This window comes from Onychostoma macrolepis, chromosome 09, assembly GCF_012432095.1.
Source record: "Onychostoma macrolepis isolate SWU-2019 chromosome 09, ASM1243209v1, whole genome shotgun sequence".
NCBI lineage: Eukaryota > Metazoa > Chordata > Actinopteri > Cypriniformes > Cyprinidae > Onychostoma > Onychostoma macrolepis.
In genome coordinates, this window is record NC_081163.1 from 5004433 (window position 1) to 5023781 (window position 19349).

The following is a 19349-nucleotide window of genomic DNA, read 5'->3' on the forward strand; positions in this document are numbered from 1 at the left end:
TGTAGTTTAACTATTTGCATCTTTATTGAAATTTTCATATTTTTAAAGTGCGTTAATTGAAATTGCTTATATACCTACATAAATATATAAACCTGGCTATTGTGTATTTAATACACATTAAGTTTTTAGAAATGTTATCCATTTCATTTATGTATGACTGAAAAGTATGCATCACATTAAGTTTATATTACTGTATGTTAAAACTGTGTAATCCAAATAGAAGGAAATTTTATGCGCAATTCAAATACATAAATCTTACATTTAGGCCTAAATATCTTTTGAGCGTGAATTTTTTAAAAGGAAATCATTGGAAAAGGTACATGAGACACATCTATAGTGCTTACTGCAGTACGCTTTTAGATTCACTCTCTCTGCAATCTTGAGGGGAGACATGCAGAACTACTAAAGAGTTCGGTGGGTCCTCCTTCCCTTTAAAGTGGGAGGGAAATGAGCTGTGACAGGACGCCATCTACTTCTGTTGAATCAGGCAGAAGTGCTCTTCACTCACTCACACGTCACCCGAGGAACGCTGAGCTGCACACCTGCGCTGCTCGCTTGTGGCAAGAGGCTTTGCTCCCAAAGGTGAGTCACTTTTCAACATCTAATAAAAAATATGAGCCTTTCTTTTATTGCTGTCTTTGAGCTTTGCATTTTTAGTCGGGTAATAAAGTCTCTATGGAAGGTAATATACTACCATAATGTATAGTGCATGCCAAGCAGGTTTGTATAAAAAATAATATCAGTGTGAGTTAAAGGTTTTATGTGCCCTTGGAAATTGTTAATGGTTTATTGATTCATGTTTGAGGAAAAAATGCATTCATTCACAAAGAAAATAAGAAAATTTGTTTTGCATAAATAAAATGACAATAAATTATCTTTTTGTATCGCATGTGACATTTTCATGTCATTTAAGCATGTTTTCTTTACAAATTTTTACATTATTATAAATGTTTTGTAATGTATTAAACTAAAGGAAATAATGCAACAAATACTTTCATGTTCTGTAAATACTTTTTTTTTAATTATGTATTTTTTCCATATTTTTTCACACTAATGAATTTTTTTTAAATTATTATTATTTTCTTATTGCCATTTTATATATACAGTCGATGGCCTTGAATTAAGCTAAATTATCTTCGTGCAAAATATAATGGCTCATTTTTATCCTTTGATTTTGGCATGAAATATTATCTTGCAGAGAAAGAAAATGTGTTTTGCATAAAGAAAATGAGAAAACAATTTTTTTTGCACTGTAAGTGACATATATGCATTGCTGCAATTCGTTAAAATTTGTATTATAAATGGTTTTGTAATGTAATAAAATAAAGAATATACACTGTAAAAAGTGATAAGTTGACTTAACTTTAAAAAATTGAGGAAACCCGTTGCCTTAAAATTTTTAAGTAAATGATAATTAAAAAAATAAGTTAATTGAATTGTCAAGTTCACTTAACTTTTTTTTTTTTAATTATTATGTACTTAATCATTTTAAGGCAACAGGTTTCCTCAATTGTTTTAAGTTAAGTCAACTTATCACTTTTTACAGTGTAACAATCAATGGCCTTAAATTAAGCTTAATTCCCCTCATGCAAAATGCTATTTTCCTCTTTTGATTTTGGGGTAAATTGTGATCTGGACATGTTCTTTTCAAGTTTCTAATAACATACTAATATATTATGATTTTTGCAGGAGTGGCAGTCATGGCTCATACGTTGAGGTGGTCTGTGTTGTGTTTTGTTTTGCTGAGCGTTTGGGCTCAGGATTTCTACGAGGAAAAAACTGGACCAACAAGAGTTAAGACTAGAGGACAGACGGCAGCCCTTCTGCAGAAACATGACGGTCAAGGTGAGGCGTCTCGTTGTAGTGTGACAGTATGCATGCATTGTTTTAGTAGCGTAAATAAATTATATAGATGGTCTGTTGTGCATATTGTTGATTTTTAATGATCCAATCAATTGTCAACGGATAAAATCAAGTCCTGTCCTACACGTTTTCTTATTGAATATCCTGTTTCACTCAAATTTGTCAGTGGGTTGCAAATGCATTTGATGTTGACTTTAAACCATAAATGTGGTTGTTCTTGACACCTAATAAGGATATTTGTTTCTCTTCTTTACTATGTATGAGCTATAAACTCATGGGTCACCATCAGTGCATCTCATGCTGTCTAAGAAACATGAAGCTAGTGTTATGCCTTAAAACATGCAATGTCATGTTAGGACATACTAGAAATACTAGCAGCATATTTAAAGGCCGTCTAGGAGGAGGATGTGTCTGGATGTAGTGATTTTGGAGCCCTGAGGCGCTCAGTTCTACTAACATGAACATGATTTATTCATATCTGTATAAGACCCGGTAGGCCATGTCTTGTCACTGGTGACATGAAGACTGATGAGCTTCTGTGTTGAAAGTAAGATCAGATGACAGATTGCATTGCTTCATGAGTCCAAAAATGATCATTAGGAGACAGAGCATTAGTGTTCTTTTTTGTTTAAGACAACATTGAAATTTTCTGAAACATTGTGGAATAATCTAACTTTTTCGGACAAAAAGACAAATAGCTAGATAAATGGCAGAGCTGAGCACTATTCAGAAGTGAATTTGCCTTTTAAATTCCCAATTGAATTGAAGTCGTAAAGATGCAGAACTGGAATTCTGGAATTTGAATTTAATGAAGCATGAAAAATGGAAAGACATGCACAGAAATGCATATTGCTTCAGTCAGTCTACTTTTTGATTGTTTTTAAATAAATTAACTTTTATTTTATAGATCAGGGCCCGTATTCTTAAAGATTCTAAGAATCCTCTTAGAGAGCTCCTAATTTAGCTTAAAAATTTCTAACTAGGAGTCTTAGCTTAAAAGTGATTCAGGAGCAAACTGAGAGCAACTCTGAGCGAGGAAAAGACAAAAACTTTTACCTTAGTGAGGAGGCGGGGCTGACCCCGTTGCTAGCTATGACACAGTCTTTTGAAGACTGTGATTGGTTGGTTGTCCAAGAAGGAAATAAAAGAGCGCTTTTAAGAGTAGGGTTTATTTTAAGCCTTCACTTTGAAATTACAGGCATCATTTTTGCTGTTTTACTGTACTGTACTATCTCTCTCTCTCTCTCTCTCTCTCTCACACACACACACACACATATTATATATGTATATATATATTCTTTATCTTTTATTTACCATGCTGTCATACTTAACGTATTTTATAGGAAATGAACAGCGACACAATGAGGTTCTGAAAGTGCTGTCAGGTGCAGACCCAAATCACCGCTGCTGCAGTGTTGCATTTTTCCAGTTACCAAATATGTTAATGTAGTTACTGTAGTGATACGTCCATTTCTGGCGCTAGGTCATTTCTGCGCGGTGTCGGAGATGTTAGCGTGTTTCAAATACGATCGGTCACAAACATCCCTGCACGATCTAATGTGTAGCATCTTATTAACTCAGTCATGCATTGTGTACAACACAATTTTTCTCCCTCTTCATGTTTAGTCCATTTTCTCCGCTGCTAAAGAAACTCTTAAACCTCTTAAAAGTCCTCGTCTGTACTCCTAACAATTTTGGACCTTAAGACCTCTTTTAAGGGTTAAGATGCTTTCTGAATTACTTTTTTCTTTTCTAGGATATTTTCTTTAATTTTAAGGGGAAACACCCACATTTCTAAGAATTTTCTTAGAATTTTGTTACTAGGAGCAACTCTTAGCGCTAAGATTTTTCATGAATACGGGCCCAGTTCATTATGAACAATAATCTAATTTGTTTATTTTACAAAAAGTTATCATTTATCCAATTTACTCAATATATCTAATATGCATATTTATGTAATTGTATAATGTATTTACTTAAAATATTGTAAAATATTATGTATCTAATTTACTCAGTGTATATATAATATATCTGATTTATTCAATATTTTATCAAATATTTATTGTTTCTTAATATGCATTATGAATGTTATCTTATGTACAGATATTATTTCCGGTAACATAAACACACACACATTATTTTATTATTGACTAATATATTTTATTTTTATTTTTATTTATAATTAATAAATTGACTTTCACTTTATAAAACACTTAATTTCCCACAATGGTCTAATTTACTCAATATATTATGAAATATTACATATCTATTTATTTAATTTACTCAGTATATGTAACATATCTAATTTACATAATATTTGATAAAAAAATATTATATATTTATTATATCAATTTTGATTGTGTTATATATCAATTTTTAATATTTATTTTTTATAAATCTGAAAACTAAGTGTTGGCCATTTTGTGGTGTTGATAGCTGTGATAATTAATGACGATATTAAACTCAGTACAGAGAAATATGCTTAATCATAACAGGGAACAAATTAATAATTAGTCAAAATGAATCATATATTTATTTATGTTTTGTCACAAAACATATGGTGGGGACTAATGAATTTCCTTTGTTGTTTGCAACTCAATAAATTCCTGCCTATCCAATCAAAATAAAAAGGAGTCATTCTGAATGTACCCAACTAGTTGAATCTTTCTTTAACACCGCTCTTTCCCTTTTTTTTCCCCATGCTGTGGCATCAGCCATCTTGGATGAGGACTGCAGTCTGGAGTTGGCCTTCCTGCTGGACAGCTCCGAGACGGCCAAAGACAACCACCAGCAGGAGAAAAAGTTCACTATGGACATTATAGAAGGCCTCCAGAGCATCCGCTTGGACACAAGTCGCAAACTCAGCTGGAGAGCGGCCCTGCTTCAGTACAGCAGCCACGTCATTATCGAGCAGACCCTCAAACAGTGGAAAGGCTCGGCGAACTTCAAGAGCAGCATCGCCCCGATGGCCTACATCGGCCACGGCACTTACACCACCTACGCCATTACCAACATGACCAAGATATTTCTGGAAGAATCGAGCCCAGAAAGCATCAAGATCGCCCTGCTCCTCACAGACGGGACTTTTCATCCCAGAAACCCTGATATCTTCTCTGCTATGGCTGACGCAAAGAACCAGGGCGTGAAGGTCTTCACGATTGGCATCACTCGTAGCGCCAATGAACCTGCCAACACAGCAAACCTGAGACTGCTGGCCAGTACGCCGGCCACCAAATTCCTCTATAATCTACAGGACACGAACGTCATGGAAAAAGTCATAATTCAGATTGTAAGTATGGTTTCGCCAATCACTCATTGTGCTCTCACACTGTATGCACAGGCAGGCCCACACAAAATTCTTCACACATTTCTTGGAACTGCTCAAATTCTACTCATTCCAGCAACTTGAGTATATTTGTGTTCATTATTTTGGCTTCGGCTACCAATGAGGGTATATTCAGCTTCATTTATTACTGTTTACCATGTTTAAATCCATTCCAAAGATTTTTTTGGTAACACTTTATTTTAAGGTGTCCTTGTTACACAAGTTACATTGTACTTACTATTATAACAATAAATAATGCATAATTACGCAAGCAACCCTAAGCCAAACCCTAAACCTACCATATAGTAAGTAAATGCACACTGTAACAAGGACACCTTAAAATTGTAACCATAAAGTGTAACCATTTTTCCCTAAAATGAGTTCAGGAAATGCAAAAAGTCTCCTGATTCTGTCTGGGCTTGTTCAAGGGTGGAAGCGTTATAAGAGTTACAAGCTACTAACACTTCTCCAGCAGAGAAGCAGCCATGTTTGGGTATCTATACAGATTTTTAGTTCCAGGATTACTTGATTTGTGCATATTTTAGTTTTATTGTCCATTGGTGGATTACAAAATTACTGAATATCATACATTTTCACACAGCCAATTAATAATATAAGCTTGAAAATGGTGTGTCCATTTAGACGATCCGTTAGACTGATTTAAACGGTAGCTAACTGCTGAATCTTTGTGAACTAATCTTTTCTTTTGCTCTGGATATTAGTATTTTTTGCACTGTATGTTTTTGATTCACTAAAAAGAACTGGTTCAAAAGAGTCATCAGGAATTCCAAACAAGTTACTAGTTCAAGGATGTGGTCAATTCAATCCAAATTCACACTCATGACACTCATGATTCTAAAACTGACTAATTGTTAAATACAGTTTCTTTTAGTTTCATCTTCTTTTACATTATTTATTATTATTATTATTATTATTGGGTCCATTCAGATGATCCCTCAGACTGATTCAAACATCTGAATCTTTTTGAATGATTCATTTAAAGAACTGAGTTGACTCATAAGAGTTATTTGTTGAGCTGTGAATTGGTTCCGCTGTTTGATTCACTAAGAATCAAATTACAGATTGAAAAGAGTTATTCTTATGCTGTGTATTAAACACTGACAGAGTAAACAGTTAATGTTGGGATTTTCAAAAATGATATGGAGATTGTTCAAAATGAATATCAAAATGAATAATAGGAAAATCGGTTTGCTGGTCTTAGTTGGCTGGTTTTTGGGGTTGGACTTGCCAGTTGGAGACCTTCCAAACCAGTTTAAAGCAGATAAGACTAGCTAACCACATTTGACACTGTATTTGATCAATATTTGGACACACAGAAGATCTAGTGTTTTGGGACCCCTGACACCTAATGATTAGCCTTTCTACACTTCATTTACTATATTTAAACACGCCCTGTTGTGGCTTTTTTGACATGCATCTGGGTTTATATATGCCATAAATTCTTGTTGTCATTCCTGCTGTTATGCTGATATGTTAAAGCAGGTTTAATTTTTCTCATTTGTGTAGAAACACTTTGATATACTTCCAATGTAAAGCAAGACTATGCATGTAAAATGATACCGTTTCCTTTCATCACATTTGTTGCTCTGAGAGATTTGTATAATGTATGGCCTGATATTAACTGTTCGTACTGTTTACCCAAACTGCACAAATGAAAGGCTTGCCAAAGAGCAACAATTAATATAGCAGCTAAAATTTGGACAGAATCTAATTTTCCTCTTGTTACTCCCTACACAGGCTCAGCTGGCAAACGATGGGGTAAGTAAATAATATTAAAAGTCTTTTATGATATTTTATGCATTACTGCAGTGTTGAGGAATAGCTAATTATTCTCCCGTACACTGTATTGTGTAGAGTAAGAAAGTCTGATTCATTCTAGTGAACCAGTTCACTCGGATTAGCAAATGAAATAAACTGATTTGAAAAATACACGGAATTATGTATCTAGTTTTTATATTTATATATATATATATATACACGCACACACACACAAACACTGTTTTTTCTCCCAGAAAGTAGTTTTTCCCCATCTCGGCCTTATTGAAACACAAAGCAAATAAAACTGACTCTTTCCTCTATATTTAGTGTCCTCTGTCCCCGAAGTGTGCTTGCGAGAAGGGCGAGAGAGGACCCAGCGGACCGGCGGTAAGTATTTACACTTCAAACTTCCTCCAACATGGGATGGTGTTTCCATGCGAGCCCACAGGCGCATTTTTCTCCTTTTTCTATTCCTAAGAGGTACGGTTTCCTTAGAGGAATGTCAACAGTGGAAAGAGACAGGCATGATTCTGACATTTTGGATAACTGCTTTGCTTTGTAAAAGTCAGGATAATTATCGTCTTTGTCAGGACCCCTCTGCACCACCTTGGGCAAAACACAGAATAAGATTCCTCAAAAGAAGTCTCCTTCATGTTCAGACTGTTGAAAGTGAAGAGAATGTAATTGCATGTTTTGGCTGAAAACCTTGACTTTCAATCACCTTCGGGTCCAAAATTAACGTTTTGCCACAACTACCAATGATGGGTTAATAGCTTTAGTAATATATATATTTTTGCAGTTATTTAGCATTTTTTCCTTGCATTTTTGAGACACAAAACGCATGCCGTTGTGTCACTTGGAGAATTATATGCAGTCTTCAAAATTACCACTTTGAATTAAGTTTGATAACATAGATGCACTGAACATGTTCAGACTGACTTGAGATAAAATTATATGAAACTGATTACTCTTTTAACATGGTTTATAACGCTAACCTGTAGTGTGTAGAAGGCCGGATCATGTTAGAGTCAGTTATTCATTGACAGATGCCTAACCATCATTATCCAGGTGCTTTCACCTCTCTGGGATTCCACACATTCTCATGACTATAAATTACAGGCCTCAGTAATTGTTCTCATTAGTTTAACCCGGTTTAACCTCCTCTGGCCAGCACTTTTAGCACTGACCAGGTGCCAAGTGCACTCGTATAATAAACTCAAACTCCAGACTGTCCTTGTTCATTCATAGAGCTGTTTGATTTATTTTAAAGAATTGTTTCATTTGAACTGTTTAAAAAAAAAAAAAAAAAATTACTTTTTAAATCTTTAATAAAAAAAAAAGAAAGAAAAAAAGAAATCCATAAATTCCTTATAGTTGCTTTTGTCAGATTTAGGTAACTTCTGGTGAACAATTTGTCCTCAAACAGTAGGTAGTTCAGAAACATAAATCAGTGTTCATGTTAACTAAAACTATATAAATTAAAATTAAAATGACATGAAAATAATTAAATCAAAATATATTAAGATAGTATATAAATAATGCTAAAATAACACTGACAAAACAAAACCTTGAGGTCACTTGCCAAACTGTTATGTATCCTCTATGAGAATTAAAGGGATATTTCATCCAAAAATGAAAATTTTGTCATCATTTTCTTACCCTTATGTCATTCCGAACCTATATGAGTTTCTTTCTTCTGTGGAACATGAAGGAACATAGCTTGAAGAATGTTGGTAACCAAATAGTTTCCGATCCCATTTTTGGGTGGACTATCCCTTTAAGTGCATGCACTGAATTTTGATCGGTTAGTTTTATGGGTCTAATAAACCCATCAGACATATGAGGTCATTAATTTTTCTATGGAGCAAACATTTTGGGTGGAGTTGACACTGCTTCTCACTTTCTCCTATTTCCCCCCGCAGGGAAAGAAGGGTCGCCCAGGTGAGGACGGAACCCCTGGGGCTAAAGGTCAAAAGGTCAGTATTTTGTTTTTATTACTACTGTCTATCTGTCATTCTCTCTTGCTTCTGTGGATGCACATGGGAAATGTGATGAGGAAGCTGATGGTTATACTGTTATGTTTTTGTCAGTTCATATATTTACTTTAGATTTCATAAACACTTTCTTATAATGAACAGTACAGGAATCAAGACTGGCAAACCGTATTTTATAACCCTTTCTGAAAAATACTTGTTTTGTGCTCTTGTTAGGGTGATCCTGGTTTGAGTGGACTTCCTGGTCGTGAGGGTACAGAGGTGAGGGGCTGAAGCAGGGTCACAAAATCACTGCTTAATCGTCAAATAGTGTGCTACATGACTGAATGAAATTTTTACAAATATATGGGGAAAATGTATGTTCAAAAGTATGTTCAAAAAAAGAAAAAAGAAAAGAAATGTCAGGTGGTGTAATCATCAAGAAAATAGTAATCAGATAACACAACTTAATAATTTTCAAAGAAGTTTGTTTAAAAACGGTTAAATTATTGTGAATTTTTTCTATTTTACGTTTATTAACATAAATATATTTATGTATATATTATATATATTTTTATTTTACACACACACACACACACACACACACACACACATATACATATATATATATATATATATATACACACACACACATATATATATATATATATATATATATATATGTGTGTGTGTGTGTGTGTGTGTGTGTGTGTGTAAAATAAAATATATATAAACTAATTACACATTTGTACTAACTAATTATCAATTATTAAAGATATTTGATATCTTTTATTTGGAAGACAATATTCATTTTATTTTAAAACAAAACTGTTACTGTAACATTAATTATTAAGTTTTATTAAGTTTAAGTTAATTATTAAGATTTTTTCAAACTATTTAAAAAAAATGTCCAAGTTTGTTTTATACCACCTAGACATTTTTGAAACTTTAAACCTACAAAAAACCTGTGTTGTTAAGTGTGTATGTATTGTATGTATGAATTGCATTTTTTTTTTTGTAATAATTTAATAAATCCAGACAGTACAACCCGAATTCCGGAAATGTTGGGACATTTTTTAATTTGAATAAAATGAAAACTAAAAGAATTTCAAATCACATGAGCCAATATTTTATTCACAATAGAACATAGAGAACATAACAAATGTTTAAACTGAGAAATGTTACAATTTTATGCACAAAATGAGCTCATTTCAAATTTGATGCCTGCTACAGGTCTCTAAACAGTTGGGATGGGGGCATGTTTACCATGGTGTAGCATCTCCTCTTCTTTTCAAAACAGTTTGAAGACGTCTGGGCATCGAGGTTATGAGTTTCTGGAGTTTTGGTGTTGGAATTTGGTCCCATTCTTGCCTGATATAGGTTTCCAGCTGCTGAAGAGTTTGTGGTCGTTGACGTTATTTTTTGTTGAAAGATCTGGACTGCAGGCAGGTCAATTCAGTACCCGGACTCTTCTACTACGGAGCCATGCTGTTGTAATAGCTGCAGTATGTGGTTTTGCATTGTCCTGCTGAAATACACAAGGCCTTCCCTGAAATATACGTCATCTGGAGGGGAGCATATGCTGCTCTAAAACCTTTATATACCTTTCAGCTTCCAAAACATGCAAGCTGCCCATACCGTATGCACTTATGCACCCCCATACCATCAGAGATGCTGGCTTTTGAACTGAACGCTGATAACATGCTGGAAGATCTCCCTCCTCTTTAGCCCGGAGGACATGGTGTCCGTGATTTCCAACAAGAATGTCAAATTTGGACTCGTCTGACCATAGAACACTTTTCTAATTTGAAACAATCCATTTTAAATGAGCCTTGGCCCACAGGACATGACGGCGCTTCTGGACCATGTTCACATATGGCAGCGGTTCCCAATCCCAGTCCTCGCGCCCCCGTTCTGCATATTTTACATGTCTCTCTTAGTTAACACACCTGATTCAGATAACCAGCTCGTTAGAAGAGAGCTCCGTGCATGAGCTGTGCTCCAGTTGATATGATCCCTACACAGTGTTCATTGCTTCCTACTCCCTGAGCAGGGAAATCTGTTGAAGTTTACTTCACTTCGGAACATTCATTCATGGATTTGCACTGCGCCGCTGTCTGCAGCATCTTCACACACAGACAAGCAACAAGAGTGTGACATTATATACCTCTGTAAATAAATACAATTTAAATTCACGTCTCACACACTTTAATGCCCTTTGAATGGAATATATACACTCGTTTCGAACTGGAATCATGGCGGAATATCCGGTGATGTTCACTTCGCAGGGCACTTACAGGGAAATATGCAGAGCGGGGTGGGGAGGGCGCGAGGACTGGGATTGGGAAACGCTGACATATGGCTTCCTTTTTGCATGATAGAACTTTAGTTGGCATCTGCGGATGGCATGGTGGATTGTGTTTACCGACAGTGGTTTCTGGAAGTATTCCTGGGCCCATTTAGTAATATCAATGACTGAATCATACCGATGAGTGATGCAGTGTCGTCTGAGGGCCCGAAGACCACAGGCATCCAACAAAGGTCTTCGGCCTTGTCCCTTACACACAGAGAGATTTCTCCAGTTTCTCTGAATCTTTTGATGATGTTATGAAGTGTAGATAATGAGATTTGCAAAGCCTTTGCAATTTGACGTTGAGGAACATTGTTTTTAAAGTATTCCACAATCTTTTTACGCACTCTTTCACAGATTGGAGAGCCTCTGCCCATCTTTACTTCTGAGAGACTCTGCCTCTCTAAGACGCCCCTTTTATAGCTAATCATGTTACAGACCTGATGTCAATTAACTTAATTAGTTGCTATGTTCTATTGTGAATAAAATATTGGCTCATGTGATTTAAAAAAATTATTTTAGTTTTCATTTTATTTCTGGAATTCGGGTTGTAGATTAGTGTCACATCATTGACCAATGTGCAAGAATAAATGAATGAATGAATGAATGCATGCATGCATGCATATTATGAATAATGTCTTCCTGTTTTGTTCCCAGGGGAAACCAGGCTACAAAGGAGAGAAGGTACTAAATCTCTGCACCTTTTCATAATATATTTATGTGGAAGCATATGAGATTGTCATGACTATGATTTTTTTCTGACCGTCTACAGGGTGAAAGAGGAGAATGCGGCACTCCAGGAATCAAAGGAGACAGAGTGCGTAGCCCTTCAGAAGTTTCTGCACACTTCTCCAATATTTTAACACAATAATAGTGTATATTTTTCAATTGCTAAATTTGTTTATATTGCACCATCTGATAGGGTCCTGAAGGTCCAGTTGGTACTCAAGGGTCCAGAGGTCTGCAGGTGGGTCTGATACATTTATTTCATATTTATTTTTAAATATAACATCTGTCTTTATATATAAACATATGCGTATGTATATCAAAAATGTTTAATCACGTTGTTTACCGTTTACAGTTGTTTTCTTTTAAAGCCATACTGTTGTTTAAAGCCTTTAACTTTTAAAGTGTTGTAACAAAAATTGTTTTTTTATAGTTGTAAATTATTTGTGAAATGTAGTAGCGATTTCTGAGAGTGAATTGTTTAAAAGTAAATCCTACACCAGATTCTTTTCAGTGTGTAGTTGATTGACAGGTGAATAGGTGGTCATTTGTTTATTAATATGCAAATGCATTTTGAGTAAGCCGTTTACGCCTGTATTTAGCATTGACCACTTGTATTTAGATCACCTGAGACAGATGTTTGTACCATTCATGTATTTCAAACTAAAACCTTTCCATTAATTTATTTCAAACTAAATCTGAGAGCTTATTTTTAAGAATGCTTGTTTCCAACATAAGATTAAAATTTTTAAAGGTAATTGCGGAATTTTATATCACAATGACAACTTTTTTCTAGTCATTCTGAGTTTCTCACAATTCAGACTTTTATCTTGCAATTCTGAGAAAAAAATAGAATTGCCAGACCTAAACTCAGAAATGTGTGATATAATATAAATGAATTTGGACTTGGATTTAATTTTTTTATCCCGTGGTGGAAACAGGCTTCAATATATTTCAAAGGAGGTAAATGTTAAAACACATGTTGAATTTCCCCCAACATATGACTAAACGTACATTTGACTGTATTGTAAAGCAGCATAATGCTTTGGTGTCTACAGATAATGTCCTAGAGACTCAAATGTTCATGCTAGACACTGTAACATACCCTTTCATGTTTCCCCTGCAGGGTTTACCAGGACCACAGGGTGACATCGGACCAGAAGGCCTACAGGGAAAGAAGGTCTGTGGCTTATAATCACAAACCATTATCCTGAAAATTTCAGCTCATCATGTTTAACACGCACACCTGGAAAATTTTCACTGTCTCCCATGACTCCAGAAGCCATTGCTTATTCTGCATGCTATAGTGCATGAGAAAACCCACACACTGGAAGCTTATTTGTTTGCTATATCCATTAGATAAAATGCATTAGAACGTTCTGGCCAAAATGAATGAGAAATATTGATGCATTCATATTTCTTTAGAAGGAATTATCATTTATGTCCATTTCTGACTAAATGATGCGCTCTGAAGGTAACAGGAGGTGCAGAATAGAGACAGACTTTTGGATTTCACTCCATTATGTTTCTAGGCCTTGACAAGGACAGTATGATATATTTATGTAAATATTTTATGCATCCATTTACAATGCATTTGAGATTTTCTTACTTGTTTTAGTCATACATTTAAAGGAATAGTTCATCCAACAATTAATTTCTTTCATTATTTACTCCTCATGTTGTTTTAAACACGTAGGCTATTATTATTATTTTTCTGTGGAATACAAAGTAAGTAACAACAAATATTTAAAAGTTAATTACATTTTTAATTTGTTTACATACAGAAAGCTATAGACCTTAATCAGGTTAGATGACATATTGATTTTTACATGAATAAAAACAAAGCTGTGAGGGACAGACTTACAGTCTTTACAATGGCATGCACTGTATCAAGGTCCTCCTAGATCGCATCATTTTCACAGCTCATAGCTTTCAAAACTGTTTTTTGGAGTTGTTATATACTGAAAGATTTTTCAGAAAGAAGTTTTGTCAGCTGAATAGTTGGTATGTTCTTGAACAATAGTACAATACATTAAACACACAGTACTTTTATCCCTAACAGCCTTGTTTTCATTCCTGTCAAAATGACCCTGACAATGGTCTATTGCATGGCTTTAGAAATCTTGGCATGAGTCATATAGACTATTTTTATGGCTCTTTAATGGTGCTTTTTTTTACATTGACTTTGACTATGAACTATTATTATATTGAAAATAGATGCAATTCTTTGAAATTTCTCTTTTGTCATTGATTCCAATGCGTAAAAAAAAAAAAAAACATCAGGATGAGTAAATAAGTTATTTGAATTGTTAGGTGAACTAATCCAGTATGTTACACCAGATCCTCTAAGTGTCTTCTTTCAAAAGAGACCATGGTTATGTCTGCAGTGCAAAGGGTTCACAAACTGCATCCAGTTTAGTATAAGCATGCCTTGCACTTGTGCTCAAAAAGGGGCGAAGATGAATGAACATGTTTTGACATGTTCTGGATTTCCTTTAATAGAGGTCTGCTGCTCTGCCAGTAGTTTCCCCTTGTTTAATTTAACTGCAGGAAGCATTCAGAGGTTTAGACAGCTCTGCAGATGTCCTCACTAATTAGGGATCCTTCTTCATACATGCACAGGTTCACAAAACTAGTGTCACAGGCCGTCATGAAAGACAAATTGTTTTGTACTTCCTGTTTATCATCTAAAAATAGATGATACCGCGAAAATAAACCGTCATTATTATTTTAAATAATAATCCTTACTCCCTGAGGTTAACCAGTCAACCAGTGAGATGCTAGAAAGTGCTTGTCAGGTCACCAAATGGACTATGGGTGGTCTGAGATTATTGTCCTGGAAGCTAATAACAGTAGAAATGTGCATGATGGAAAAATGCTGTGCAAAGTATAAATTCATGCACAGACACGCATCGTGGTGACGTGAACAAAGAGAATTTCCAGCCTGTGGAAAGGCAGCACAGTAAGGGGATACTGTAAATGTCATGAGCAGATTTGTGACTGCTTTGACCTACTTGATCAAATTGGATTGTACTTTGTATTTTCTGACAACAGTTCATCTCTATATGGTTCAACTCCTGGTTGAAAATGAAAGGAATAGTTCACCCAAAAATGAAAATTAGCTGAAAATGTACTCACCCTCAGGCTGTCCATAATGTAAATGAGTTTTTTTTTTTTTTCATGGGAACAGATTTGGAGAAATGTAGCATTACATCACTTGCTCAGCAATGGATTTCCTGTGCAGTGAATGGGTGCCGTCAGAATGAGAGTCCAAACAGTTGATTAAAACATCACAGTAATCCACAAATAATCCACACAAGTCCATTAATTTACATTTTATGAAGTGCAAGGCTGCATATTTGTAAAAAAGCAAATCCATCATTTAGACGATTTTACTATATCACTTCTGGCCAAAATACAAGGCCATACTCCATAATAACACTTCTACAGATGGTGCAATGCTACTTAAGCACCCTAAATATGGACAGGCATCGTAATAATTGAACGGTTCTGGTTCCAACTTTAATTCCTCGAATTACAAAGACTACTTTTAGTAGTTCTGGATGAATGTGATGTTTAATGAATTACATGTATCTAATCTGTTATTGCTGTTTGTAATTAATCACAGGGTGATCGCGGCCCTGCTGGCCCACCTGGAATTCAGGGTGACAGTGGAATTGGACTTCCTGGATCAAAGGTCAGCCGTATATACCTTTTTGACTGCAAATTGACTTAAATTCTCCAAAATCGCAGCAAAGAAAAGGACTTCAAAGCTGGGAAAATGCCTAAGCTGATTTACTGGGTTTAGTTTGTTTAGTTGAGTTTTGGTCATTTTTCAGCTAGGAGACCAGCTAAACCATCATAACACCAGCTTGGCTGAGATGTAAGACCAGCTTAGAGCAGCAAACCACCTTAGGCTGGTTTAAGATGTTTTTTTGTTTCCTTTGAAACAAAAGCCTACTGTATCATATTTGTTACACAAATTTTTAAGGCCCCTATATGATCAACATTAACAAACCTTTTCTTAAAAAAAGCATTGCACACAATCTACAACATGCCCTCTGTTGTCCGATTGAGGTTTATACTTTTTTAGCAAGTAGAAGTCCTTTTAGTATAATTGTACAAATGTCCAACATCAGGTCAGGGTTTAAGTGTGTTTTTGCTGTGAAATCTTAAGCATAAGATCAAAGCATAAGAATAGCTTTTATATTGTTAGTAATATTTACTGGACTGAAGCAACGTAGGTTTACTTAACTATCCATATGTCATTAGAAAAATCATATTAAAAAAGTATCAAAAAGTAGCTTTTGAGGAATGTAGTTGTCTAGTCTCTCCATCATCGTTGTATTGCATTGCATTACATGTTTATTACATCATAAAACCAAGCATTTAAATATCATCTTACTAAGACATATTATTGGGAGATAAAGAGTGAAAACTGATATTTACATGCATTTTATGTTATACTGTTATAAAGATCTCATTACTTTTTGGCCTTACAAATATCAGCATCTGCACCAAATTGCATATTTTTGCTCAGTTTGAATAAAAGGTGACTAAATGGTGATTTTCATTGTGCAATTTTTTTAGATGACATGGATGGATAATGGTTGTGGATTCTCAGATATGCTGTAATTTTCTATGGAGTAGTTCTTACTTTTTCTCCTGAATTGTTCACGTCTTTGATCCGTCTGTAGGGAGATATTGGATTTCAGGGGAGACCAGGCCCTCCGGGTCCGCACGGCATAGGCGAGCCAGGTCTGCCTGTAAGTACAGAAGCAGAAATTCAAAAATATTCAGCTTCCACAACTGTTTACTTATCAGCACACACTGAATTTACACCCATAGAATTGATTATATAACATTTTACCTCACATTTCTTCATCAAATTAGGGGCCTCAAGGGCCACAGGGGGTTCAAGGAGAGAAAGGACCAATAGGAGAGGGCTTTCCAGGTCCAAAGGTAAGGTTAGCCCAAAAACGCCATGTTTTCACTAATGTCTCTATGCTCTTTAATCTACCTGGAGATTTGTAACAGCCAAAGGCAATCTGAGAAGATCTAAGTAAACAAATGCATTAAAGACTCGTAATTTTTATAATACCTCATTAGAGGCTTAAAGTTCCCTGGTAAATCCTCATTTCAAAACCCAAGGCTATTAATTATTGTATGTTCCAGATCAATTAGCTGAGCATTACCAGCCTGAGGATGCAAGACAGAATTTAATGGATCCTTTTTCTTTGACTTCTATAAAGACTCTTTGTAATCTGTCTAATGTTAGCAGTGTAACTAGGTCTACATCAAAGCCAGAACTGTGCATAAAATGTAATCGTAAATTAAAAATACAGCAAAGAAATGTGATTCATGTCAAGGAGAACCTCAGTTGTTTGAAAACCTTCACATAGTAGCTAAACTAAATTATATCTCAATATTTTTCAGATTTATGATGATATCCAGTATTCATGAAGATGCAAATCAAGTTTTGAATCAATTTGAAGTGAATGAACTGAGGGGCATTTATAGGATGTTTAATCAATATTTTTGACCCATTTTTTCCAGAGAAATAAATGTATTGCTTTGGATTCATAAGTGCTCTAGATATATCAAATGTTTTGTGAATATTATCATAACTCTTTATAATATTCCTTTATCTTTAAGGGAATTATTGCGAAAATGATCTTGCATTTGTCATTAGTTTGCATATACTTACATGTTGACTTTTCTTATCAATGTTCTTTCATCAGATTATTTTATGCTAACATTTACAAATTAAATGCATTTGACGATAAGAAATAAGTGTTATCGTTAGCTGCAACTAAAACCATTAAAAATAGTTTTCATGAATTGAAATAAATCTGAAATAAAATGAAAAAACTTAAACTTAAAAAAAAATTAAAAACTATAAATAAACTTTTTTTTTTTTTTTTATATTTCTCTACATGGAAATATGAAAAAAAAAAACTACTAAAAATTATAAAACAAATGACAAAATTACTAAAACTTAAATTAAGTTTAGAATGAAAACCACAAATATATATATATATATATAAAAGCTAATTTAAAATATTAAGTTGAAGTACAAAAATTACTAAAACGAAAAAAAATAAAAAATAAAAAAAATAAATAGAATACATATAGAGACAATAATACATTTTAAAATATTAAAAAATGACACTGAAATTTACATTTAGTCATTTTGCAGACGTTTTTATCCAAAGTGACTTACAGTTGGGACCGCAATTGCAAATTCATTGCAGGTGAAGGTTTTATTTTAATTACTGTTAATTAAGTGGTGTTTGAAATTAATTGGTGCAACACAACTCAAATTAAAATAAAACCAAGATCAAAAAATCTTGGATTAGCTCTAATTTAATCCTTATCAGTGAAACCGACCATCGGACAAATTGAGCCACTGTGAATAAACAACAATTAGTGCTCACTGAGGGATTACACTGTATTATTACCAGTCAGAAAAACAGGTGTTTTCTAAATCCCACAGACGAAGAAACAATACACGCAATGCAGTAAATGCATTCGAATGGCAGAGAAAGGGACACTGGGCTGATGACACCTCTTTTGTTTGACAGGGGGACCGGGGTCTGGAGGGGCCGAAGGGACCAAGAGGACAGCCAGGCAATGGAATCAAAGGCGATAAGGTGGGCTGTAAATATATCAGTCCATGAATGGGATTCACACAACCACACCACCTACGACACACAAAAGGCTTAATGAAGTATGCAAACTGGCCCTAAGTTCCCATTTAAATGCCGGGGACTTATGGGAGGGTAATAAAGAGTGAGAAAGAGCAGATGGGAGGGCAGCACAGCTCAACTTACTGTGGGAAAAGATGAGCTCTGCTCACCTGCTAATACTGAAAAAAAAAACACCAGTCATTTCTTATGCTCAAAATAGACAGATTATTATGTCCCTAAATTAAATCTTAGGATTTTAGAGATGTATTACTCTATCTGAAATGGACTTATCTCTTTTGTGTCTTCAGGGTGAGTTTGGGCCTCCAGGGTTACCAGGACCAATTGGACTCCCAGGGCTTGGCATTCAGGGAGAAAAGGTGATATGACGTGTCCATCTTAACTGTTCTTAACTGTCCTTGACTTGCTTACAGGGTCCAATGAATTAAGAAAATGAACATGAATGGACATGCATTATTTTATAAAATAGATAGAGTTGTGTTCAGTTAAACTGCACCTTGCCATAACAAATAGATGAATAGTCACACGATCCTTCAGAAATCATTCTAACAAGCTGATTAAAGAAAATGTAAAAAATAATAATAAAAGACTTAAATTGCATTAAATTGATTGAAAGTGACAGTATA

At 34.8% G+C, this 19349-nt stretch overlaps 1 protein-coding gene and 1 long non-coding RNA gene across 2 annotated transcripts in view; one reads left to right on the forward strand and one right to left on the reverse strand.

The window, feature by feature from the left end:
• The first annotated feature begins 1641 nt into the window (after positions 1-1641).
• The window catches only part of col28a2a (collagen, type XXVIII, alpha 2a), a 32407-nt gene continuing 14699 nt past the window's right edge, over positions 1642-19349 (forward strand). Inside the window, 15 exon segments of the mRNA XM_058786972.1 lie at positions 1642-1845; positions 4578-5152; positions 6947-6967; positions 7295-7354; positions 8890-8943; positions 9178-9222; positions 11948-11974; positions 12063-12107; positions 12213-12257; positions 13143-13196; positions 15645-15713; positions 16714-16782; positions 16910-16978; positions 18601-18669; positions 19014-19082. Coding sequence (XP_058642955.1) covers positions 1677-1845; positions 4578-5152; positions 6947-6967; positions 7295-7354; positions 8890-8943; positions 9178-9222; positions 11948-11974; positions 12063-12107; positions 12213-12257; positions 13143-13196; positions 15645-15713; positions 16714-16782; positions 16910-16978; positions 18601-18669; positions 19014-19082 — 1440 coding nt within the window. The 5' untranslated portion in view covers positions 1642-1676.
• On the reverse strand, positions 10191-18975 carry LOC131546889 (uncharacterized). Its single transcript, XR_009272801.1, has 5 exons — positions 18850-18975; positions 18478-18720; positions 16674-16780; positions 15155-15252; positions 10191-10468 (listed from the first exon to the last, which is right to left on the reverse strand). It is a non-coding gene; the product is annotated as an uncharacterized LOC131546889 (long non-coding RNA).